At 55.3% G+C, this 20,772-nt stretch overlaps 1 protein-coding gene across 1 annotated transcript; it reads right to left on the bottom strand.

Moving 5' to 3' along the window:
• Window positions 1-1,206: 1,206 nt before the first annotated feature.
• On the bottom strand, window positions 1,207-15,023 carry WNT10A (Wnt family member 10A). The gene is made up of 4 exons (XM_024243527.3): window positions 14,080-15,023; window positions 12,769-13,031; window positions 4,787-5,166; window positions 1,207-2,361 (listed from the first exon to the last, which is right to left on the bottom strand). Exons 1-4 carry the CDS (start codon window positions 14,190-14,192, stop codon window positions 1,864-1,866), a joined length of 1,254 nt encoding a protein of 417 aa, XP_024099295.1. The 5' UTR covers window positions 14,193-15,023; the 3' UTR covers window positions 1,207-1,863.
• Between the last annotated feature and the right edge of the window lie 5,749 nt (window positions 15,024-20,772).

Here is a 20,772-nt window from a genome sequence, read left to right as displayed (position 1 = left end):
GATTTGTGCTGGCTGATCATTGGGGAAAGGAACAAGTCTTCGTCCTTGCCTGGTTCATCAAGAGGGGTGCTATTCTAGGGTAAATTGAGGCAGCCAGTAGGATCCTCAAGTGTGAGCAGCAAGAGGCCTGGATGCAGTAGGTAAAGTGTTCTTTCCCTGAGATCCTGACCTCACTCCCCTCTCCACTGCCCTCCTCCTTGAGGGTCTGTTCCAGAAAAACATCAGATCCTAGAGCCAAAGAGAGTGCAACACTGGACCCAAACTGCTCAACAGTGTCCTCATAGGGACATGAGGGTGGGGAAGGATTGCTGACCTGCTAAGGAGCACCCTGATATAGGGATCCGGGAGCACAAGAGGCCCAGGAAGAATGTGCCCCCTGCACCTTACTTACATACCCTGCCTGGACTCAGAGAGACCAGAATCCAGACAGTGAGTCTCCGGGCCCTCCTCCGCCACCCTTTTCCCAGCCGCGCCTCCTGGCCCCACCTGCTCCCCGGGGCGCTGGGCTGGGCTGAGCTGGGTCTTGCCCAGGATTACTCCTCTGAGTGCCTCCTGTCTCTGCAGACAGTTGCTGCTGGGCACGGCCACTCGTCCTGGCTTGTGGCAGAGGGCTCAGGCACAAGGTGGGCGGTTAGAGCTCTGGCACCAGAGCCCTTCTCGACATCCCCACTGCTTCCAACCAGTCCAAGCCCCATCTCTGATTTAGAAGATGGTTGTTATTCCTCACTAGCTTACCAGCTGTCACCCCATCCCCCTTCAGCCAGTTCCCCATCAGCGATCCATGTGAGACTTGGACCAGGACACTCCCCTGCTTAAGGATCTCAAGGTTCCCATTCCTCTTTAATAAAACCCCAACTCCTTACTTTGGCTTAGAAAGACACACGATGTGACCTTTGCCCACCCTCTGAACACCTCTCCTGCTAGTCTGTCCCTTGATTTCTTCACTGCAATCACAATGGCCCCTTTGCTGTTCCTCCAGCAGGCAGAGATCTTTCTCAGCTCACACTTTCTGCCTTCACATGGCCTCTGCCTGGAATGCCCTTACCCCATACTCTTTGCATGGCTTATGGTGCAGGTCCCAGCATGGGTATCACAACTCACAGAGGCCTTCCCTGAAAAAACAGTGGCTTTGTCTGAGGAGCCCCACTCCCCATAAATCCCCCTACACCCAGCAGCCTGCACGCAGCATTGTCTGAAATGACCTTGTTTGTATATTTACTTGTTTATTGCCCATGCCTCCCCCCAGCAAGAATGTAACCTCCAAGAGGACAAGTGTTGTGTCTTGCTTACTCACATCTGTGGCCCCAGTGCCTCGCATTGCCACCCCCACGCACCCCACCACCCCCAGAGTGCCGCAAAGAGAGTGCAAAATAAATATTTGTTAAATGAATGATGAGGGGAATGGTGGGGGAGGCTGTCTGGGCCCTTTATGGAATTACTTCAGCTCAGTTATGTCTATTTCTTTTTTTTAATCCTCCTCTGTCTGCCCGTCAGCTTCCATTCATTCCCCACCTCCCATCTCCAGGGAAGGGGTGAAAGGATGGAGACAGACTGAGGGGTTGCCTGGCTGAGGCTTGTTTTAGGGTGTGGAGCAACCCCCAGCCCAACTGAACTGTCTGGGCTTGGGGGAGGGAGGAAGAACCCAGTCAGTCCTAGAGCCCACAGAAGTGAGTGGTGGGGTTCAGACAGGCCTTGGACTGTCCGGCGATCACAGACCTCAGAGCTGAGGGGTTCCTATAAGATCATGTGGTCCAATCTCTTCTCTCAAGAGCCAAGGCGATGCTGCCTTGCCAAGACCGTAAGCCTCAGAGGGCCAGGCTCCAGGAAGGGACCTCTATCAGGGCCCAGGGGACCCCGGGCCGCTCACTTGCAGACGCTGACCCACTCGGTGATGCGGCACTCTTCGCAGACCACGAAGCAGCACCAGTGGAAGCGGCAGTGGCAGCGCTCGCTGCGCGTCTGGCGCAGGATGTTGTGGCCACGGCCGCAGCACATGCTGCCGCAGCCATCCGAGCCGGCGCTGCTCTTGTTGCACAGGCGGCCCACGGTGCCCGCCGAGTCCAGGCGCGGCTCGCGCTCGCAGAAGTCGGGCGACTTTTCGAAGTAGACCAGGTCGGCGGGGCTGGCCCGTCGGCGCGGCCCGGGAGCGCCCGGAGCCGGCGAGGGTGCCCCCGCTGGGCCCGGCTCCAGCTGGCCGCTGTTGCGGTTGTGCGGCCGGATGAGCGTGGCGCGGTGGAAGCGGCTGCGCAGCAGCGCCCCCACGGTGCGGAACTCGGGCGTCACCTGCCAGCACGTCTTGAGCTGGCAGCTGCCTGACGTGCCGTGGCACTTACACTTCCGCCGCATGTTCTCCATCACTGCCTGCGGAGGGAGGCACCGTGAGGGGTGACACGGCGCCCAGCCCCACTCCCCTCCTCCCAGCGCTTAGCCTGGCCTGCTTCTGAAACCCACCCCCCATTATACAGAGGCAAACGCTGAGGCCCGGAGCGAGGGTCCCACAACCAGGCAGTCAGAAGAACTTCTGTACTTGCTCTTCTGCCTCTGCCTCTCCCACCCACCTCCCGCCAGGCCAGGCCCCGGGGGAATTCCCACCTTCCGGCTCCCCTCCTCTCCTGCCCGCCTTTCCAGCAGCTGCAGGGGGCCCTTGGGGCTGGAGGCTCTTGCTTCCTGAAGGGGGATCCCAAATAGGCAGGGAAATTCCCTCTCCTGCCACCCCTGGGGTAGGGGCCAGGAGCAGGAGGGTGCTGGCCCCGCTGTATCTCGCTCCAGGCTCTGTGTGTGTGTGTGTGTGTGTGTGTGTGTGTGTGTGTATGTGTGTGTGTGTGTTTGTATGTGTGTGTGTGTGGTGGGGTGGGTGGGGGGCGTTCAGTGAGTTTCAGAAAGCCTTGGTCCCCCTCTCAGTCCTTCTCCCTCCCGCTCCCCCTACATCTCTTTGTAGAGAGCCAAAGGAGGGGGACAAGTGCTGGGGAAACTGCCCCCGATTATGCTGCCTGGGGCTCATTCTGCACTATGCTGAGACCCCTGGTTCCTCCTAGGAAAAGTCAGCGCCAGCAGGGGCCAAAGCTCTACCTGAATACAGAACGGAACCGGAGAGAGCCAGGCTCTCCTGCTCAGTGAAAGTGGAGAAGCTCTCAGGCCTCCAAGGGAGGTGGTTATGGGAACGCAACCTAGCCGCCCCCAACCCAGCTCACAACCTGCTCTAGAGTCTCCTCACTAAGAACCCTTCGACATTTTCACCAGAAACCCCGTAAGAAGTTGGCCACATCCCTTCCTTTCCCTCAGTCCACTCCGAAAACACACCCTGAGACAGGGACGGCAATGATCCAGGGCCCTTAAACTTGGGCAGTAGGGCCATAAGAGAGGGCGCCTTCCCCTCGAGGTCTGAAAGGGCTCCACAGCGTGCATGCGCAGCCTGTGCTGTCAGCACCACGTGGGAACCAGACCAATGCCTCCCCAGGCCAACAGCTCCAGAACATCTGCTTCCCACGGGCAGCAGCCATTAATTAACCAGTTTAACGAGGAGGAGGAGGAGGAGGCACCGTTGGTATGGGCTGGGATGGCGGTGAAGCTTGGGAAAAGAGCTGTACAGGGCAGGCTGGGTGGGAGCTGGACAAGACCCAAGGGTGTGTGCCTCAGTTTACCCCGCCTCTAAGTCAAGATGGGAATTGCTGAATCAGCTTTGTGCAGGAAGATGACCCATCGTGGGCTAAGAGGCCAAGAGAAAGGAGAGTGAGATGGAGAAGGTGCCAGCCAGAGTGAGAGGAAGCCAGGTAAAAGGCCTCAACAGGCTGGGCAGAGTTAAGAGAAGGGATGATGGAGATGGAATGCTCAGGAAAGGACAGTGCTGAGCTACCATGAGAGCCAACAGGGCATCAGAATGTGGACTCAACGCTGTAGAACAAAAGAGCACAGGCTCAAAGGTCAACTGCCTGGGGATGAATCCTGCCTGGACCACCTTCTCACTAGTTGCATCATTTTGGGCAAGCTTCTTGGTCAATCCGTGCCTCAGTTTCCATATCTCAACATAAGGTTAATAACAGTGCCCACTTCATAGGTAGTTGTAAGGATTAAATAGGTTAATATGTAGGAAAATGCTCAGGAGAGTGCCTAACACATAGTAAGCACTCAATAAATGCAGGCTATTACCACTTTCCTTTCTTCTGCTGCTTTTTTATGTATGTGTGTATGTATTTAATTTATTTTTAATGAATGACCTTTGAGGTAGTAGGAGCATTTGAGGACAGAGGATAAAGGAAGAAGGCACCATAACACAGTTCCCCAGTGGCCCCTAGGAACTTCACTTACACCCCTTCCTTTGCAGGAATCCCTCATTCTACACTTCACAGAAAGGCTGGGAGAGGAGATCACTGGATCATGGAACATTAGCATTGGGGGGAACCTTAGGGATGATCAAGCTCAACCTTCTCACTCTATAGGGGAGGAGTCAGATGGGAGCTCCAGGCCTAGACTCCTGAAGTCCTGACTGCACCCCTGTCCTTTCTCCTGGGTGATCACCCGAGGAAGTAGGAGAAGCAGGTTGCTCAGCAGGTGGAATGCTGATCCAGGGCAACAGGGCTTGTTTCTGCCCTGTATCCCCAGGCCTAGTCCAGTGCCTGGTGCACAGTGCATATTCAGTGCATGTTTGTTGAATTAGACAGGGTCAATGAGAAGATTGCCAAGGTGTGACATGCGGGAGCAACGTGGTCCTCAGAAGAGAGGTAGGCCCGGGCAAGGGGTAGGCCCTAGACAAAGAGATTTGAAGCAGACCCTGGGGTGGGGCTCTCACCTGCCTCCCAACTCGGTTGTTGTGAAGCCTCATTCTCGCGTGGATGTCTCTGTGAGGCTCCCGGGAGTCCAGAAAGTCCTTAGAGAAGCGTTCCCCGAAGCCCATGTCGGGGCTGCAGCCACCCCACTCCCAGGAGTCCTGCAGGCCTGGGCTGGCTGTGGGCAGGGCTGGGTGTTCCGGGACCCCATGGCTCAGGCCCTTACCACGCTGCAGTGCGTCCAGTTGTAAGCGGTGCAGCTTCCTTCGGAAGGCCTCCTCGTCCCCTCGCCGGGACGCATCACAGCCACAGGCCTTCAGTTTGCCCAGGGCACACGCATTGGACACGGCGTGCACCACACCAGCTGCCGCGATGGCGTAGGCAAAAGCGCTCTCTCGGAAACCTGTGGTTAAAGACCCAGAACACATGGACTCTGGAGGGGCCTTGACACCCCATTCTTCAGCCCACCTTTCTCATCATTCCAAGGAGAAACTGAAGCCCAGTATGCAGGAGAGTCTGGCACAAGGACACAGAGTCAAAGAAGGGCAGAAATCATGCCAGAAGCCAGTTCTTCTGCACACAGAACCTGGTGGGGTGGGAGGGAGGCTTCCCAATAGCCCTCTGCTTTTTGTATGCCCTTCTCCTGTTCTTTAACATCACCTTTAGCAAACTCAGAATTTGTGTGTCTACATCTCTACTGTAGAGCAGAAAGTATCTGGTAAACACATTCTTTTTACAATCAGGGACTTAATCTATTACCTCTCACGGTGGTATCTGCAATTGTAAAATAAGCCCACAGAATGAGGGCAACATTTAACCTAAAGAATTCGTTGCCAGTGATGTTGCTGGTGGGAATGTAAACTAGTACAACCACTATGGAAAACAGTGTGGAGATTCCTCAAAGAACTAAAAGTAGAACTACCATTTGATCCAGTAATCCCACTACTGGGTATCTACCCAGAGGAAAAGAAGTCATTATACAAAAAAGATACTTGCACACGCATGTTTATAGCAGCACAATTTGTAATTGCAAAAATATGGTACCAGCCCAAATGCCCATCAACCAACAAGTGGATAAAGAAATTGCAGTATACATATGCCATGGAATACTCCTCAGCCGTAAAAAGGAACAAAATAATGGCATTCACAGCAACCTGGATGGAATTTGAGACTATTATTTTAAGTGAAGTAACTCAGGAATGGAAAACCAAACATTGTATGTTCTCACTTATAAGTGGGAGCTAAGCTATGAGGATGCAAAGGCATAAGAATGACACAATGGACTTTGGGGACTTGGGGAAAGGGTGGGTGTGAGGTGACAGATCAAAGACTACACATTGGGTGCAGTGTACACTGCTTGGGTGATGGGTGCACCAAAATCTCAGAAATCACCACTAAAGAACTTATTCATGTAACCAAACACCATCTCTTCCCCAAAAACCTATTGAAATAAATAAATAAATAAATAAATAAATAAAATGATATTTCATAAAATAAAATGTACACAATTTTGGAAAAAAAAGAATAAATTGTCAATGATGAAATTCCAGGCCTTAGGAGATGTCAATGGGCAGCAGAGTAAGTAAGAGGAGATGGTCACCTCCTAATGCTCCCTGCCCCAAGATAGCCTGCTGGGTGCGTGCCCATCTTAGGCATAGCATAGGATCCTCCCTAATGACCAGACTCCAGAGGCAAAGAAATGGGTCACCAGAGCTTCCCCTTCCTTGTCCACAGGACATCCCTGAAAGCCACTCAGAAATGGGCGCTACCCAGCCACCTTGCCTGTGACCCACCCAGGTCAGCTGCAGAGGCTGTTGGAGGTACGCTAGAGGGAAGCCCAGGGTCCTGCGTGGGGTCTGGCATGTAGTAGTGTTGAACATGGAGAAGGAAAGGCAAGCTGAGGCAGATACCTTCCACCAGATGTTCAGGAGGCACAGATTTTCCCTGACCAAGCCACTCTTGGGGGCCGCGGCTGGGCCGGCCTGGCCACTGGCTTGTCCACACTGCCTTCCTTCTTGGTGCTCCAACCTGAGCCATTCTCTGGAAACACCTGGACCTGTGGCAGGGGGAGGCCTACTTGCAAAGGAGGGTCCCATTCTCAGACATGCAAGCTATCTTTTGCTTATTCTGCATCTGAGAATGGACCAGCTAGGAACAAGTTCTGGTACAAGTCTCCGACCAGCCTCCGCACACCAGAGAGAGGGCAGGCAGCAAGAGAAGCCAGAGGCCTAGGCCAATCCCACCTTAATCCTCATCCACTGCATCACAGAGCCCTGTCCTCCCCTTCCTGCCAAAACAAACAAAAAAACCAAAAACAAAAACAAAAAACAAAAAAACAAAAAATAACAGAAAGAAACAGAACAAACTGTTTAGTAGTTAAGAACTAATTCCTGAAACCAGTTTACTTCAAATCTTGGCTCTTCCACTTACTAGCTGCTAATAGCTATGTGACCTTGGCCAAGTGATTTAACCTCCCTGTGCCTCAGTTTCCTCATCTATAAAATAGAGCTATTATCTGCCTCATTGTTGTTCCAAGAATTAAATGAATTGGTAATTTTAAAGTGCTTAGAATAGTACCTTACTAATCGAGGAAGTATTACTGAAACATAAGCTATTGTTGAGAAGTTCTTTCTGCTATCTGACCTCACTCACTCCTGCTGCATTTTTTGGGCCATTGTTTTTTGCTTCACCCTGATCAGGGACAAAGCCCAGCAGCTCATGACCCATTTTAGAATAGGTCACTTGGTCCACCAGATGCCTATGAAGCAGACTGTCCCTCTCTCTTTCCAGCTCATGGCATCTCAGTACATTTTTCCATAAGGAGCTCAGCTATGAGCAGAGAAGAGGGGCTGGGGATGGGGCTGGAACCTTCTATGGGGATGCTGGGAATTAGCAGGAGCTGCAGAGGAGCAGAAACTGCCCTGGGGAAGTGGAACCTAACGGGAAGGAGGATGGAACCAAGCTCCTGGGAAGCACACCCTGCATTTATCCCTTGCCTTTTATCTGTGGAACTCCGAGCACTTCTCTTATTGCCGGGGAGTCATCAGCCTGCTCCTAGGACACAATGGCAATACTCAGACCTCCAGAGGCAGCCCAGGCCTCAGAAATCACCCCCACACACACACTGCCACCACTACCAAACACATACACATTATGCAAAAGGAGAAAACACGGGTCACAGAGGTTATGGAGCTGCATCCAGACCCAGCTCTCCCAGCTCCCAGGTCTGGCATCTTTCTGTTGTAGGACATGTGACTCCAAGGGAGTCCTGCTTCTGAGAAAGAAACCCAGGTAGCTCAGTTTCTAGTTCCTATTGACTTGTCTGTGCATGGCACCAGGAAAGAGGATGAGGCTGGTCCAGGGATGTGTACAGGGCCAACCACCATCTTCTAGGCCCTGTCACATTTAAGGGTAAGCCTGAGGAAACTGGAGAAATGTACCCCACTGCTGCAGAGAACACCCCTACCCCATGCAGCTAAAGACACCTTCCCTACACCACCCTGTGGCCTCTGACAGCTGTCATAGCCACGTGCAGAGGTGGCAAGGCAGGGCCTGTGTGGCCACCCTCTGCTGCAAGTATCCAGGCCTCATAGAAGCCCAGCCCACTGGGTCTGCCCCCAGCTCCTGTTCAGGGCCCCAGTTTCGGTTCTGGCCCCAACTGTCTGGGGCAGACACAGGCACTGTGCCATCTGGCCAGCTGGAGGGGGAGCGGGTGGGGCCATGGCCAGCTGGGCTGCCCGGAGCAGGGAGGTGGTGGTGGGGGGCGGTGGGGGGCGTCTCGTTAAGACACACAATTAGCCGCCCTGCCTTTGATCTGGGACAGGGACTGCCAGCATCTAAGTGGAGTCAGCTGCTGCTACAGGCCACAGCAGCCAACGGCTGGGAAGGGGCTGGGGGAGGAGGTTTGTAGGGTAGGGGAGGGTGGAGGAGAGAGGATTCAGGAGCCAATGGGAACTAGAAGGGGTTAGAGAAGCTTGAGCCCTACCCATTCAAGTCAAAGAGGGAGGGAAGGGGAGAGGTCTGGTCTCCATTCTCTCCATGCAAATAATCTGTGCATTGTTCATGTGCCTGGGCAGAGAGAGAGAGACTAGTGTGCATGTGGGAACATTTAGGCATGACACTGAATGGAGCCACACATATGCAAAAACAGGAGTAGGTGTTTGGTGTGTGTGTGTGCGCACGCGCACGTATGCATATCAGTTTCCTTTCTTGGCATGCTCCCCCATTGCACCAGCTCACCTCTCTGGGTACACAGTGGGACTTAGTGTTGGCCTTCCAACTTGGGAGATAGTACAGAAGGGGATTGGGTGCAAACTTTAAAGTCAGCTGGCCTGCATTTGACTCCTAGATCTATGGCTCACTTTCAAGCTGTGACTAATGGCAAGTTATCCAGATTCTCTTAGCTTCATTTGTACAATTATAATAATAATAGGACCTACCACATGGGGACTGTTTGAGGGTCCTAAAGCATGGATAAAATGCTGTAGAGCAGTGCCTTACACACAGCAGGTGCTTAGTATATGTTGGCTAATTAATTGGGTATCATTAGAATAATTGAACCTTAGGTGATCCTGGGATATGAGTGCCCATGCCTTGGTTTCCCCATCTAAGCACCACCCCAATCCCTGGAGGCCTAGGCATAAAACCAAGAGGATAAATGTAAAAAGGAGGTGGGAGAAAAATGGGCCAGGGCTGTGGAGAGCAGAGCCTGGAAACCCACACTGCTGGCTTCCCCTGGGCTGGGAGCACGGCTGCAGGGCCTCATGCCCTCTCTTTCCATCCATTCCAGATGGGTCTGGGCCTTAGGGAAGACAGTACCTAAACTGTGTGGGAGTTCCCAGGGCTTGCTGTGTGAATCTACCACATTTCCCTCCATCAAGCCTCTCCCTGACCTCTCCTCCCCTCTCACTCCAGTGCTGAGCCCAGCTCCCAGCAGCCCCCTCCTCAAATCTCCCTCCTGTCCTCATGTCCACAGTGAGAGAAGAAGGGGTTCTCTGTTCCTCACAGTGATTCACTCCCCTCTACCAGATGTTCTGCCCAGTACCCAGCCCAGGAACCAACCATCTAGGTTCTTAGCACAAAAAGCTAGGGCTACCAGTGCCATTGGCACTAAGGTCATTACTGCTTCTGGACTAGGTGAAGCAGCTAGCATGGGCTTGGTGCCCTCCCACAGCTTTTTCTGACCCTCTCTATTCCCACGGGAGGCCCCTGTCCCTGTCCCCCATGGCCTAGGCTCCAGCACCCCCCATCCCCTCTCCTTGGCTGGGCAAAGCCCTATTGCATGCCTCACCTTCTCAGGCTTGTCCACTTCAGATGCTCAAGCCCTCTTCCCCCTCCCTTTATCAAAACCCCATCCCTCCAGCCCAGCTCATTTCAGAGAAGGTGTCAGGACAATTAGATGATAGTAACAGCATTAAAGAAGGCCCAAGGGACCCAGGACCCCAACCCAATCAGTGTCTGAAGTTTAAACATGGCAGAATCCACATTTAAGAGGATCCTAACCCATTGATAACATGGGTCAGAAAAGGGGTCAGCACCCAGATATTCCACTTGGAGGAAACGGAGGTCACCTGACCCCACACAATGGACACCCATAACTTGGAAAGAAAGGAGATTCCTGGTGGAAGGAAGTAGACCAGGGGCTGGTTGTCACCGTGAGTGGCTTCACGGGATTCCAATTTGTCTAGTCCTCCAGAAGATGGGACAAGATGGACTGGGAAATGACTGCCCCCCAGGAGGATGAACCTGCAGGTGGAGTCAGGGGTGCAGTGGTGGCCAGTGGAGGAGAGGATTGGCAGATTTATTTCCAGAAGCCCAGAGTCCCTTCTGAGAAGTAGAAGGCAGAAGGTAGAAGGTAGAAGCAGAGGTAGAAATGAGGTGTGAGGTGTGGCAATGAGGGGCGTTGATAGGGAGCTGGGGAGCGGAAGCCACAGAGGTAGGCCAGTGTCCTGAGGCCAAGGGAAAGTGCCCAGCCACTGTCCCACTCCCTCCCCATGCTGAGCACCTCCCTGCCCTGGCTAGCCCCGGCAAGTCGTCCCCCTCCAGCCCTAACCTCCCCCCTCCACCCGTCCCCCCAGCTCACCTCGCGCTTATTAAACTGCAGGTGAACCCGGGAGCGCCTGGCACCCAGCCAGCCCTGCGCTGTTCTGCCGCTCTGAACTCTCCCCCAGGCTTCAAAGACCCCAAGGTCCTCCAGCAGGCCGCGCGGGCCTGACCCAGCGAGCCACTCAGGGCACCTGGATTCACTCGGTCTAGAGGGAACAGGAGGACAGAGGGGACACCAAGGCCGAGGAGAGGGATGCAGAGCTTGCTTTGCCTCACCCGCAGCGGCAGAAGTGAGAACCTCCGCCCCTATCCCAGTCCCCAGCGGGCAGAAACCAAAGCCAGGGCTACGGAGTCCTCATGGGGTACCCGAGGGCCCCGGAGGGAAACGCGGCTGCGGGGAGCGCGGGCGACCTAGAAACCCGAGGGTAGGAGCGGGCGCGCGGCGGCGGTGAGCGCCGGCCCGGCCCAGCCGGGGCATGAATGGTGCAGAGGCCTGTCACTTCGTGTCGGCGCGCAGGCGGCGGGACAGGGAGGAGCGTGCGGCCGGAGCTGGGCAGGACCTGGGGGTCCCGGGCAGCAGCTTCTGGAAGGCTGGAGGGGCCCGGGCTGCGGCGGGGCGGGAGGGGGCGGGAGAGCGGGGCAGGGAGGGGGTTGCCCTCTGAGAGCGGCGCGGCTGGGGCCGGGAGCCGTCTGCCGCGGCCCGCGGGGATTAGTTCGCGGCTGCATGCCGCCACACGCGTCGGGCTGGGCTCGGCCGGGTAGAAACAGCGCCCGGGGCGCGCGGGGGAGGGAGGAGGGAGCGCGCGGGGGCGGGGCGGGGCGGGGCGGGGCGGGGCGGGCGGCCTGGGGCTGGGCTGGTGGAGGCTGGGGTGGCCCCTGACTTGGGGGCCCAGGGGATGCAAGCAGGGGTCCTGGTGAAAAGGGAAGGGCCGCGGCTTTCTGGGTTTTCCGAATTTGAGATACAGCCTGACTCCCCAAGAAGCCTCAAGTCCCAAGGCTACAAGGTGTATGTGTACCCCTCCCACTCCACCTCCACTGCAAATTGGACAAGACCTAAGGAGCTAGGGCTACAGGGTGCCCACAATGTCCCACACAAGCCACTGAGAGGAGAGATAGATACCCAGCTAGGCCCATCCCAGAGGCAGGGCCCCCATCCTTCCCAAAAGATATGAGTCAAGGCCTGGGATACCAGACCAGGAGGTGGGTGTGAGCAGAAGTGAGTGACAAAACCTCCTGCCATCCCCAGCCCAAGCCACTCTGGGATTGTCAGGGTGGGTCACCCAGAAGTCGGGGAGGAAGGACAGGGAATGGACTGCGGCTTCTCTGAGCTGTTAGGGGAAGAGGAGTTGACAGGACTACCAGGCCTGCTGGCAGGAGCCACTGCACACAGGCACACACACACCCAGCACCTCTGATTCAGAGAGGGTTTTCCAGAGGCAGCAGGGATGACACACAGGCTGGTGGTGTCCCCCGCTGGGAAGAGCTTCTGCAGAAGGGCAGACTTTTTACCTGTCCAGGCTGCCTCCACCTGCACAATTGGGCAAAGTCCTCAACCCCTCCTCATGCTGATTCTGGGTTCTTCCTCATGGGCTCCTCATCCTAAATGTGGTTTACTAAGTAGAGGGTAAGTAGAGGCAAGCGACAGGTACAGATATTTCCTGGGTTTGAGATATGCAGTGTCAGTGATAGGGCAGGATGACCCAGGAGTCCAGTTCTCAGGCATGGAATCTGCCACCGTCAGCCTACACAGCCCAGTCTGGAGACACATTTGCCCCATTTCTCTGCCTCCATGGCCTGAGACCAGAAAGAGGAAGGAGAGCAGCACAGCCAACAGATGGGCGTGTGGGGATGGGAGGATGCCAGCTTGAGGCAGTGGGTTAGAAATGGCTGGTAATAGATTCTGAGGTGGAGATGCTGGATGGGGCAGGCAGGGGCAGGGGCAGGGGTGAGGGGCAGCTACCTCTGCTGAAGATGGGACTCTCATAGGGGATCTTGTTGCGAGTCTCCAGGCTTGAGCAGTTCCAGCGCTGGTCCCTGAATTGGTGTTGGCATTCGTGGATGGCGATCTGGATGCCCTGTATGGCTGAGGCAGCCACATCAGGGTGACGCACACATACTTCCGTCTGCCGCCGGCTCAGGCCTGGCAATGTTAGGCACACTGTGTTGGCATTGAGCACGGGCTCCGGGGGGAGGCGGAGGTCCAGAATGTCATTGGGTGCTGACCTGCAGACATATGGGATGGAGTGGGTATGTGTTTCGGGGGGACCAGGAGAGCCCCATCTAACAACACACTCTGTCCCAAAGGCCGTAATCACTCCCTCTTCCAACCTCTGCTTCTGAAGGTTGGGCCCATCAGTACACTCCTACACATTCCTCTCTCCTTGACCTCCTCACAATCATCCTGCCCAATGCAACTCACTCAGCTAGCTGCACACCCGCACAGGTAAACATGCAAATGCACACACATCCACCATGCTTGTGGCCACAGTATTTCCTATGCACATCCCCAGGCATAGATGCCCATACACACAGGGTTCCCCAGGAGCCCACTCCCACAGATATGTTCCAGTCACATTCACATAGACACACTTCTGCACACATTGTGGTGGACACACTAACCCAACCCCAGCACACTTACGCACATGCACGCTTTATCAGATACAATTACAGACACAGACACAGTCAAAGACACTCCCATTTACACATGTGTTCATCTTAACATACATTGACCCATGAGCTCTCACATGGCACACATGGGCACACATACAAACTGCTGTTTACCAACACAGTTTGCTGGGATCCTGGGCTCGATTGAACACACACACACACACACACACACACAGCTCTTGCAGCTGCAGTCTCTCACTGACCCCACCTGGGCTACCCCCTTCCAGCCTCCCAACCCCTGCCCCTACCTGGGGCTGAGCTGCAGGGAGTGAGGCAGCTTGTGCTTACTCCTGGGGTGAGGCTGCATTCCCCCAACAGGGCAGGAACTCCAGACTGGCACTTGCTCCCCCGCAAACACACCTCCCCTCCTAGTTGCCATCATGCTCCTGGGCACAGCCTCGCCTCCCTGGACTGCCCTTATCCTGTCACCAGTCCAACCCCCTCCTATGAGGGAGCTCACTGCCTTTGGTTGGGCACCAGCACTTTCCTATGACCCTGTCCCTCCCTTCTTCCAGGGTCCTCTACCCCAGCAAGAGCATCAGAGGCCCCTGCCGGCCCGGGGTCCCAACTCTCTAGGAGGGCGGAGCATGAGGTGAGGGCTCACCTGGGCATGGCAGCAGCCAGCAGCAGTAGGAAGAACAGGAGCACCCAGAGCGCTGGCCGCGGCTGGGGCTGGGGTCGGAGCCGCAGCCAGGGGCGAGGGTGGGCGCTGCCCATGGCGCGCAGGCCCTGACGGGCTGGGAGTGGGGGGCTCACAGCCCGGTGGGACTGGAGAGCCAGGGGTGCCGGCGCATGATCGGCGGGGGGTCGGGGCGGCTGCGACACACAGCTCCGACTCGGGTCAGGGCTCCCGGAGCAGACGGCGCCCGCCTCCCCGCTCCATGGGGCAGCACCCCCGGGCACCGCCCTCGGGGGGGGCGGGGGGTGAAGAGCGGGCGAACCGGGCACCTCCTGGCACAGGGGTCCGGGGAATTTCCCGAGGCCCCCCCGCGACAACTCCCGGTGCCTCTCAAGGGTAAGGGGGGCCCGGAGGTGCAGCGGGCTGGGGACGGGAGGCTGGGGTGCCGGGGAGCCCTCCAGCGCAGCGCCGGGAGCCTGCGCTTCCGAGGGCGTGCGAGGCTGGCTGGCGGGGGCGGCGCTGTCTGTGTCGGGTCCCACTGCCTGGAGAGTAAGTGACTGTCCCGGCTCGGGGAGCTCTGCCGCCTTCCCTTTCCTCCTCCCACCCCCCCATTTAGTGTCTCAGGGCTCTACCCCACGTGACGTCACGCGGCGGGGCGTGGAGGCGTGTACGAGTCCCGAGGCCACTGCGTCCGCTGGGGACTGGGGGTGGGAGCGTCCCTGCTGAGGGCAAGAGAGGGAAAGGTGTTGGAGTCTGTGCGCGCGTGCACAGGAAGATGCCTGTGTGTGGAGCGCTCTGGGTTGTGTGGGGGATATGTGTTACCGCGAGGTGTGTGTGCCTGGCAGAGACGCAGCTGTTGGGGAGCGCCCCCATCCCACCCCAACACACACATCTGCAGGCGCTGGAGGGGAGGGGCTGGCCTCTGTGTTTCGCCTCCTCCGCCAGAGGAGGGACTTCCCCCAGGCCTGCCTGGTGTGAGGCAGGTGTGGGCTCCTGCAGAGGAGTTTGGCAGCCTCTGGCTTCTTCTCCCCTTTGCTGTGTGACCTTAAACAGGTGCCTGCTCCTCCTGCTCGCGGAGACCTCCTCTGCCCCTTTGCGGAATGCGGCTCATGGGGACCACCTTGTCTCCTCAGTGAGCCCCGGGAGGCAGCAGTGTCAGGCCCCCAGAAAATGCTTGCGTAGGAGCGCCCTGGGTGGCACGCCCTGGGAGGAGGCGTTAGAGAGACTTTTAACCCTATAAGTGGCCGTTGAGATAGTTTATTTAGCTCCCCTTTATTTCACAAGAAAATATCGAGGCTCAAAGAGGTCACACAGCAAATCAGCGGAAGACCAAGAACCGAACGCAGCTCTCCTGATTCCCAGCGCAGCAGCTGCCGCCCCAACACTGAGTGTTACCTGCCTGTGCCCGCAGATACTCTCAGTCTTGTCCTGGCCCTCCCTGGCCCCACCTGCACATGGTCCTCTAGGAGCTCCCTAATACCAGCCTCCTGGCTCAGGTCTACTTCTCGCTGAGATCTTCCTGTCCCTCCACCCCAGCTGAACACTAGGCCCCTCCTCGATATAGTGCAAGTGTGCTGGGCCCAAGCAAGGGCCTGAGAGCCAGAGGGCAGGGGAAAGGCAGCTCTGCCTTCTGTTTCTGGTGCTAGCCTGGGTCCTGGTAGTGGATCCTGCTCCTGCCCTGTGCCCTTGGCATCCTCCTCTGTAAAATGGGCACAAGCCTTTACACAAACATGCCCCTCTCTCTGAAGAGAGCCCCTGCTGGCTTAGGAACAAAACTATGGGAGCCTCTGGGCTCAGAGACAAAAAAGGGCCCATTCCTGGAATTGCCCATCCCTGGGGAATTGAAGGAGGGGGTGGGGCCCTCCTTGTCCCCAGACTGTCAGGTGGTGGGGGCGGCCTGAGCAACAGCAGGCTGACGGCATACTCCCCCCTCCTTTCCCCCTCATCTCTGCCGGCAGCCACCGCAGCTGTCAGGAATTAAGGGCTTGAGGCTGCTGGGGGTGGGGGTGGGGCAGTGGGGGGGAGCAGTCTGGCTGGACTGCAGGAAAACAGCCAGGGGCAGCAAGCAGACTGCGTCAGCTAGAGCCTTATTTGACCCCAGCTGCCCCCTGCCCTCCCCACTCTCCCCACCATGCTGCAGAAACGGGGACAGCTTGGGACTAGCATTTGGGAAGGGTAAGCGGTAAGGGTAAGGGTGGGACCAGACTCAAGACAGGAGACAGGCACCAGCCCAGGATGAGAGAGGACACCAGCAAGCTGAAGAGTCATGTTCTCATTGGCTTTTGGGGAAACTGAGGCCCAGAAAGAATTAGGAACGTGACACAGGGAAGGGATTCATAATCAGCTTATAGATGTCCTTATTCCCCATCATGCACTCACACTAGCATTTCCCACGCTTGATGCAGCACAAGTATCCCCTGGGGTGGGCCATTGTGGGAATGCGGATTCCAGGCCCCATGAAGTTGAATCAGCCTTTCCAGGGAAAGGCCTGGGTGTCTGTCTTTCTAGCTAGCATCCCCAGTGATTCTGGTGGGGACTCCTTTTGGGAAATGCTGCTGACCTGCTTGAGGAGCTGATTTAGTTTCCTTTGGCATCTCTCTGATGAGGGGGGTCTCTTTGCTTCCCCACCTCCACTGTCCGTGAAATACAGAGGTGCAAAGGAGACAGAGAAAACCTTTTCTTAAAAAAAAAAAAAAAAAAAAACTCAGGAGGCAAATAGTGATACTGAGGCTTGCACTCGGACATGGCTCTGCCCTGGTGTCAGGAGGGTCTAGGAGTGCCCAAGTCAGAGCACTTCTCAGTGAAGGGAGGGGAGGGTCTGTGTCGTTCCAGAGCCTTGGCATGTATGTAGGTGAGGCCCAGAGACTGTCTGCCCCTGGGATCCCAGCCCCAAATGACCCACACCATGGCCAAACCCCTATCAGCACCCCCTAGTCCCCACCCTGGCCCTGCCCTGGGCCCTGGCCCTCAGCCCAGCCCCAGCCCCCGCAGCCGCCGCCTAAGACCACAATTACAGGGGCCACTGGGGGGCGGGGGAGCACTGGGGATGAAAGGCAGCTTGGAGAATGGTTCCAGCTGTGGCAGCTCTGGAGAAGGTCACAGGGAGGAAGGGCCGGGGAAGCATGGGGGTGAGAACAGGTGGGACCCTCACAGCCCCAGCCTAGCCCAGTCCAGCCCCAGCCCAGTCCTGGTGCCCAGCTGGAGAAGTTTGTCTTGGTGAAGAAGAACGCCAAGGAGCCACAGACCAATAAGGGGGCTCTTCATCCCATTGTCCAGGCTTCAGGGGCCACCAACCCTCAGCAAGATAAGGGGGAATGGCTTGCTGCTCCAGTCTCCCCAAACTCCCAATATGTTTGGTCATTGAAAGGGAAGGGAAATGTTCGCCGAGCCTGTGGCCTCAGGCTGATCCTAGGCCTTCCACTCGGCCTCCTCACCCATCTGCCTGTGTTCTGCCTGTTCCTGATGTGGTCACACACACATCTGGGGTGCCTCTGTGCACTTCCCCCATCTCCCCAGTTCCACATGTCCCCTGCCATTCAGCCAGTAGGGGACTTTGATGGCTCAGACTGCCTGAGGCTGAGCAGCTGGATGAGCAGGGGTGGGTGGTGGTGGGAGCTCTACTTCCGGCCCCTTCCCAGGCAGCAGGGCAAGAGCACAGATCTATCTCTGGGCTCAAAGAAGATAAGGCTAGAAGTCCCAATGGTGCCTTCTGGTCATCACTCCCACCCTTCATAGAAGGCAGTGCCCAGACGCCTTCAGGGCTTGGTCACAGAAGATGGACCAGTAACATGTGGCCAGCAGTTTAAAGATGGAAGTGCATTCTCACAATGTGCTAAAAAGCAATCAGGGACCCCTATTAGGTGATACGAAGTGCTCAGATAGATTAACTGACTTGACCAAGGTCAAGCTAGCAAACAAGGCATTTTTCATTGTACCATACTACTTCCTCTGAATTGCTTTTAACCTGCCTAGAATGGTGCCAGTTCATGCCACTTCCCCAGCTCCCCTCCCTGGCATTGTGGAGGAAGATGTCCAGCATCATCCACCCTATCTCACCCCCTGCAGGACCCAGCAGTGGTAGAGACCGGGAGGCTGGCATCCCAGCCCTAGGTCTGGGCCAGCCCAGACGTCCCAGACAGTCTGGAAGCCTAGAAGCTTGACCCAAAGCTGTCTGTAGGTCTCCTTGCTTCCTTTCAGTCCTATCCTCTCCTGCCCACAACTCTGAGTTTCCCAGATGTCCTGCAGGTCCTGTCTGTCACTCCCTGTTAATAGAGAAGCTGGGCTCCGCATGCCCCCTGGTGGTCTCTGAGAGAAGTGCAGGAGTTTGGGTTTTGGATTTGTTTGGTTTTTTTGTTTGTTTGAAGATAAGAGCAGAGCTTTGGGGAAGGCAGATCTGTGAATATAAATCTTGCCCTCAGGGAGCTTCATTTCTCCTCTATGTGGACCATAATGTATTTCCACTGTCTCCTTTGGTAAGTTAACAGAGTTTCCTTTGGTCGAGGAGTTCTAAGTCCAAATTCTCCATGACTTCCCTGAGGCCCAGACATTTGACCCAAGGGAGCCAAGAGGAGGCAGAAAGGAAAACCCTGGTGCCTCAATCTTCCCACTGCAGCCTGACACCCCTCCCCACTATGAGCCTTGAGGATTGAAGCAGGCTAGGCCACCGAGTGAATGCAGGGGCATTGCGGGGGAAGGACGGGGTCCTGGAAGCCACGGTGAGGGTCTGTCACATCCAGAATGAGCTCCCTTTCCTTCTGTTTCCTTTGAAGAACTGTGCTTTGCTCCCTGTGCCTGCCCCACCCCCCTGTGGTTCTAGAGAGGCTGTCAGTCCCAGGCATGGTATTGACATTGTTGGTCAGGAATAGGCAAATGACCAAGCTGAACTAACCAAGGTCTTCCTTGGGACTTCTGTTGGAGACAACTGGGAAAGTCATTCTTCTGTTTTTGGATCTAAGACTGCATATAGAGCTGTCATGGAGAAAGTCTGCAGGAGGAGACAATGAGGACAGTATGCCAAGAGAGGCAGAGATAAGCAGAAACAATAGATGCAGAGGCGAGGGAGAGGGAAGGAGATGAGAAAGAAGCCTGTGACACCATGTGAGCCCCTGGGTTCAGCTGTACCTGAATTCAGACTAACCTCTGGACTTCCCTGGTATAAGAACCATTCATTATTTCTGTTTGGCCTCAGCTAAAAGTCAGGTATCTTCATTTGCAATCACGGCCTGCCCAATATCTGCAAAGCATCGTATGTCTATCCCCATTCTCACAGTAACTATCATTTATTAAACATGTGTTTGACAAATTATGTGTCATGAGCTATGCTAAAGGCTTTCATATCTCAAAAAAAAAAAAATCTTCCCAACAATCCTGTGAGGGTGTGGGACAGACTATGATGGCTGCAAATTATTTGCCACTCCTCCCATTGAGAGGTGGAATTAATTTTCCCTCCCTTTGAATTTTGCCTGACTCTGTGAACTGTTTTGACCAATACAGAGTTACAGTGATGCTATGTAACTTCCAAAGCTGGACTTGAGAAGACACTTATAGCTTCTGCCTTCAAGTTTGGTACACTCTCCTTTGAAAGTCAGTTTTGGCCGGGCGTGGTGGCTCACGCCTGTAATCCCAGCACTTTGGGAGGCCAAGGCAGGCGGATCACGAGGTCAGGAGATCAAGACCATCTTGGCTAACACGGTGAAACCCCATCTCTACTAAAAATACAAAAAACTTATCCGAGCATGGTGGTGGGTGCCTGTAGTCCCAGCTACTCGGGAGGCTGAGGCAGGAGAATGGCGTGAACCCAGGAGGCAGAACTTGCAGTGAGCCGAGATCACGCCACTGCACTCCAGCCTGGGCGACAGAGCGAGACTCCATCTCAAAAAAAAAAGAAAGTCAGTCTTATGTAAGAAGTCTGACTATCCTAAGGCTAACATGCAGTGAGGAAGCCCAAGTTAGCCACATGGAGAGAATGAGAGCACAAGAGAAGCTCGGTGCCCTAGACATATGAGTGGGGGCTTCTTGGACTGTCCAGCACAGCACAGTGGAGACTCCAGCAGAATGCAGCCATGTGAACCCAAGCCAATGGTTCTGCTATATAGAGCAGACCTACCGAGCTGAGTTCTGACCAATCATGACCTCAAAAATCCTCAGAAGTGATTACTTTGGGGTTGTTTGTTATGTAGCAATGGATAACTGAAACAGAGCGAAATCCCTTTGTATAAAGAAAATGAGGCTAATTTGGCCTCTGTTGTAAAGTTCTAAGCAGCAGCACCAACTGCAAACCCAGAGTGTCTGACCCCAAAGCTCATTTTTTGTCCTCCATACCTTGATGGGGGAGTCATTCCCCATTGCAGTATTTGGACTGGAGGAAAGTTGGAGGCTCTGGGTCCTGGAAGTTGGGCTATGCCCTCCCTCTTTCTCTCTGGAGGAAGATGAGAGCTCAAGCTTCAGCTCTGGAGAATCCAGAACTGCCCTCTGTCTCCTCACTTTCACCAGTAGCTTCCCAAGAAGAACCAGAAGGAAGGAAATATTGTTGGGTGCCAAGAGAAATGTTGGGACAAACTTGCTTCCTCTCCCTCTAAGTGTGATTAGAAATGCTGTTCTGGGCAGTCTTTTCAATGCGAATGGGAGTGAAGTTAGTTTTGATGGTAACAAAACCTGGTGAAGCTAATAACATGTGTT

Source organism: Pongo abelii, chromosome 11, assembly GCF_028885655.2.
Source record: "Pongo abelii isolate AG06213 chromosome 11, NHGRI_mPonAbe1-v2.0_pri, whole genome shotgun sequence".
NCBI lineage: Eukaryota > Metazoa > Chordata > Mammalia > Primates > Hominidae > Pongo > Pongo abelii.
Note: the sequence above shows the minus strand (reverse complement) of the source record. Positions and strands in the feature narration are given on the sequence as shown.

Bases quoted from the DNA above. Each gene is read 5' to 3' on its own strand.
- WNT10A (XM_024243527.3), bottom strand. From the start codon at position 14,192: ATGGGCAGCGCCCACCCTCGCCCCTGGCTGCGGCTCCGACCCCAGCCC. The intron at 5,167-12,768 runs GTAGCTGCCCCT...CTTTAACCACAG, and splicing joins GAGTCCCATCTTCAGCAGAG to GTTTCCGAGAGAGCGCTTTT. The intron at 2,362-4,786 runs GTGAGAGCCCCA...CTCCCTCCGCAG, and splicing joins ACAACCGAGTTGGGAGGCAG to GCAGTGATGGAGAACATGCG.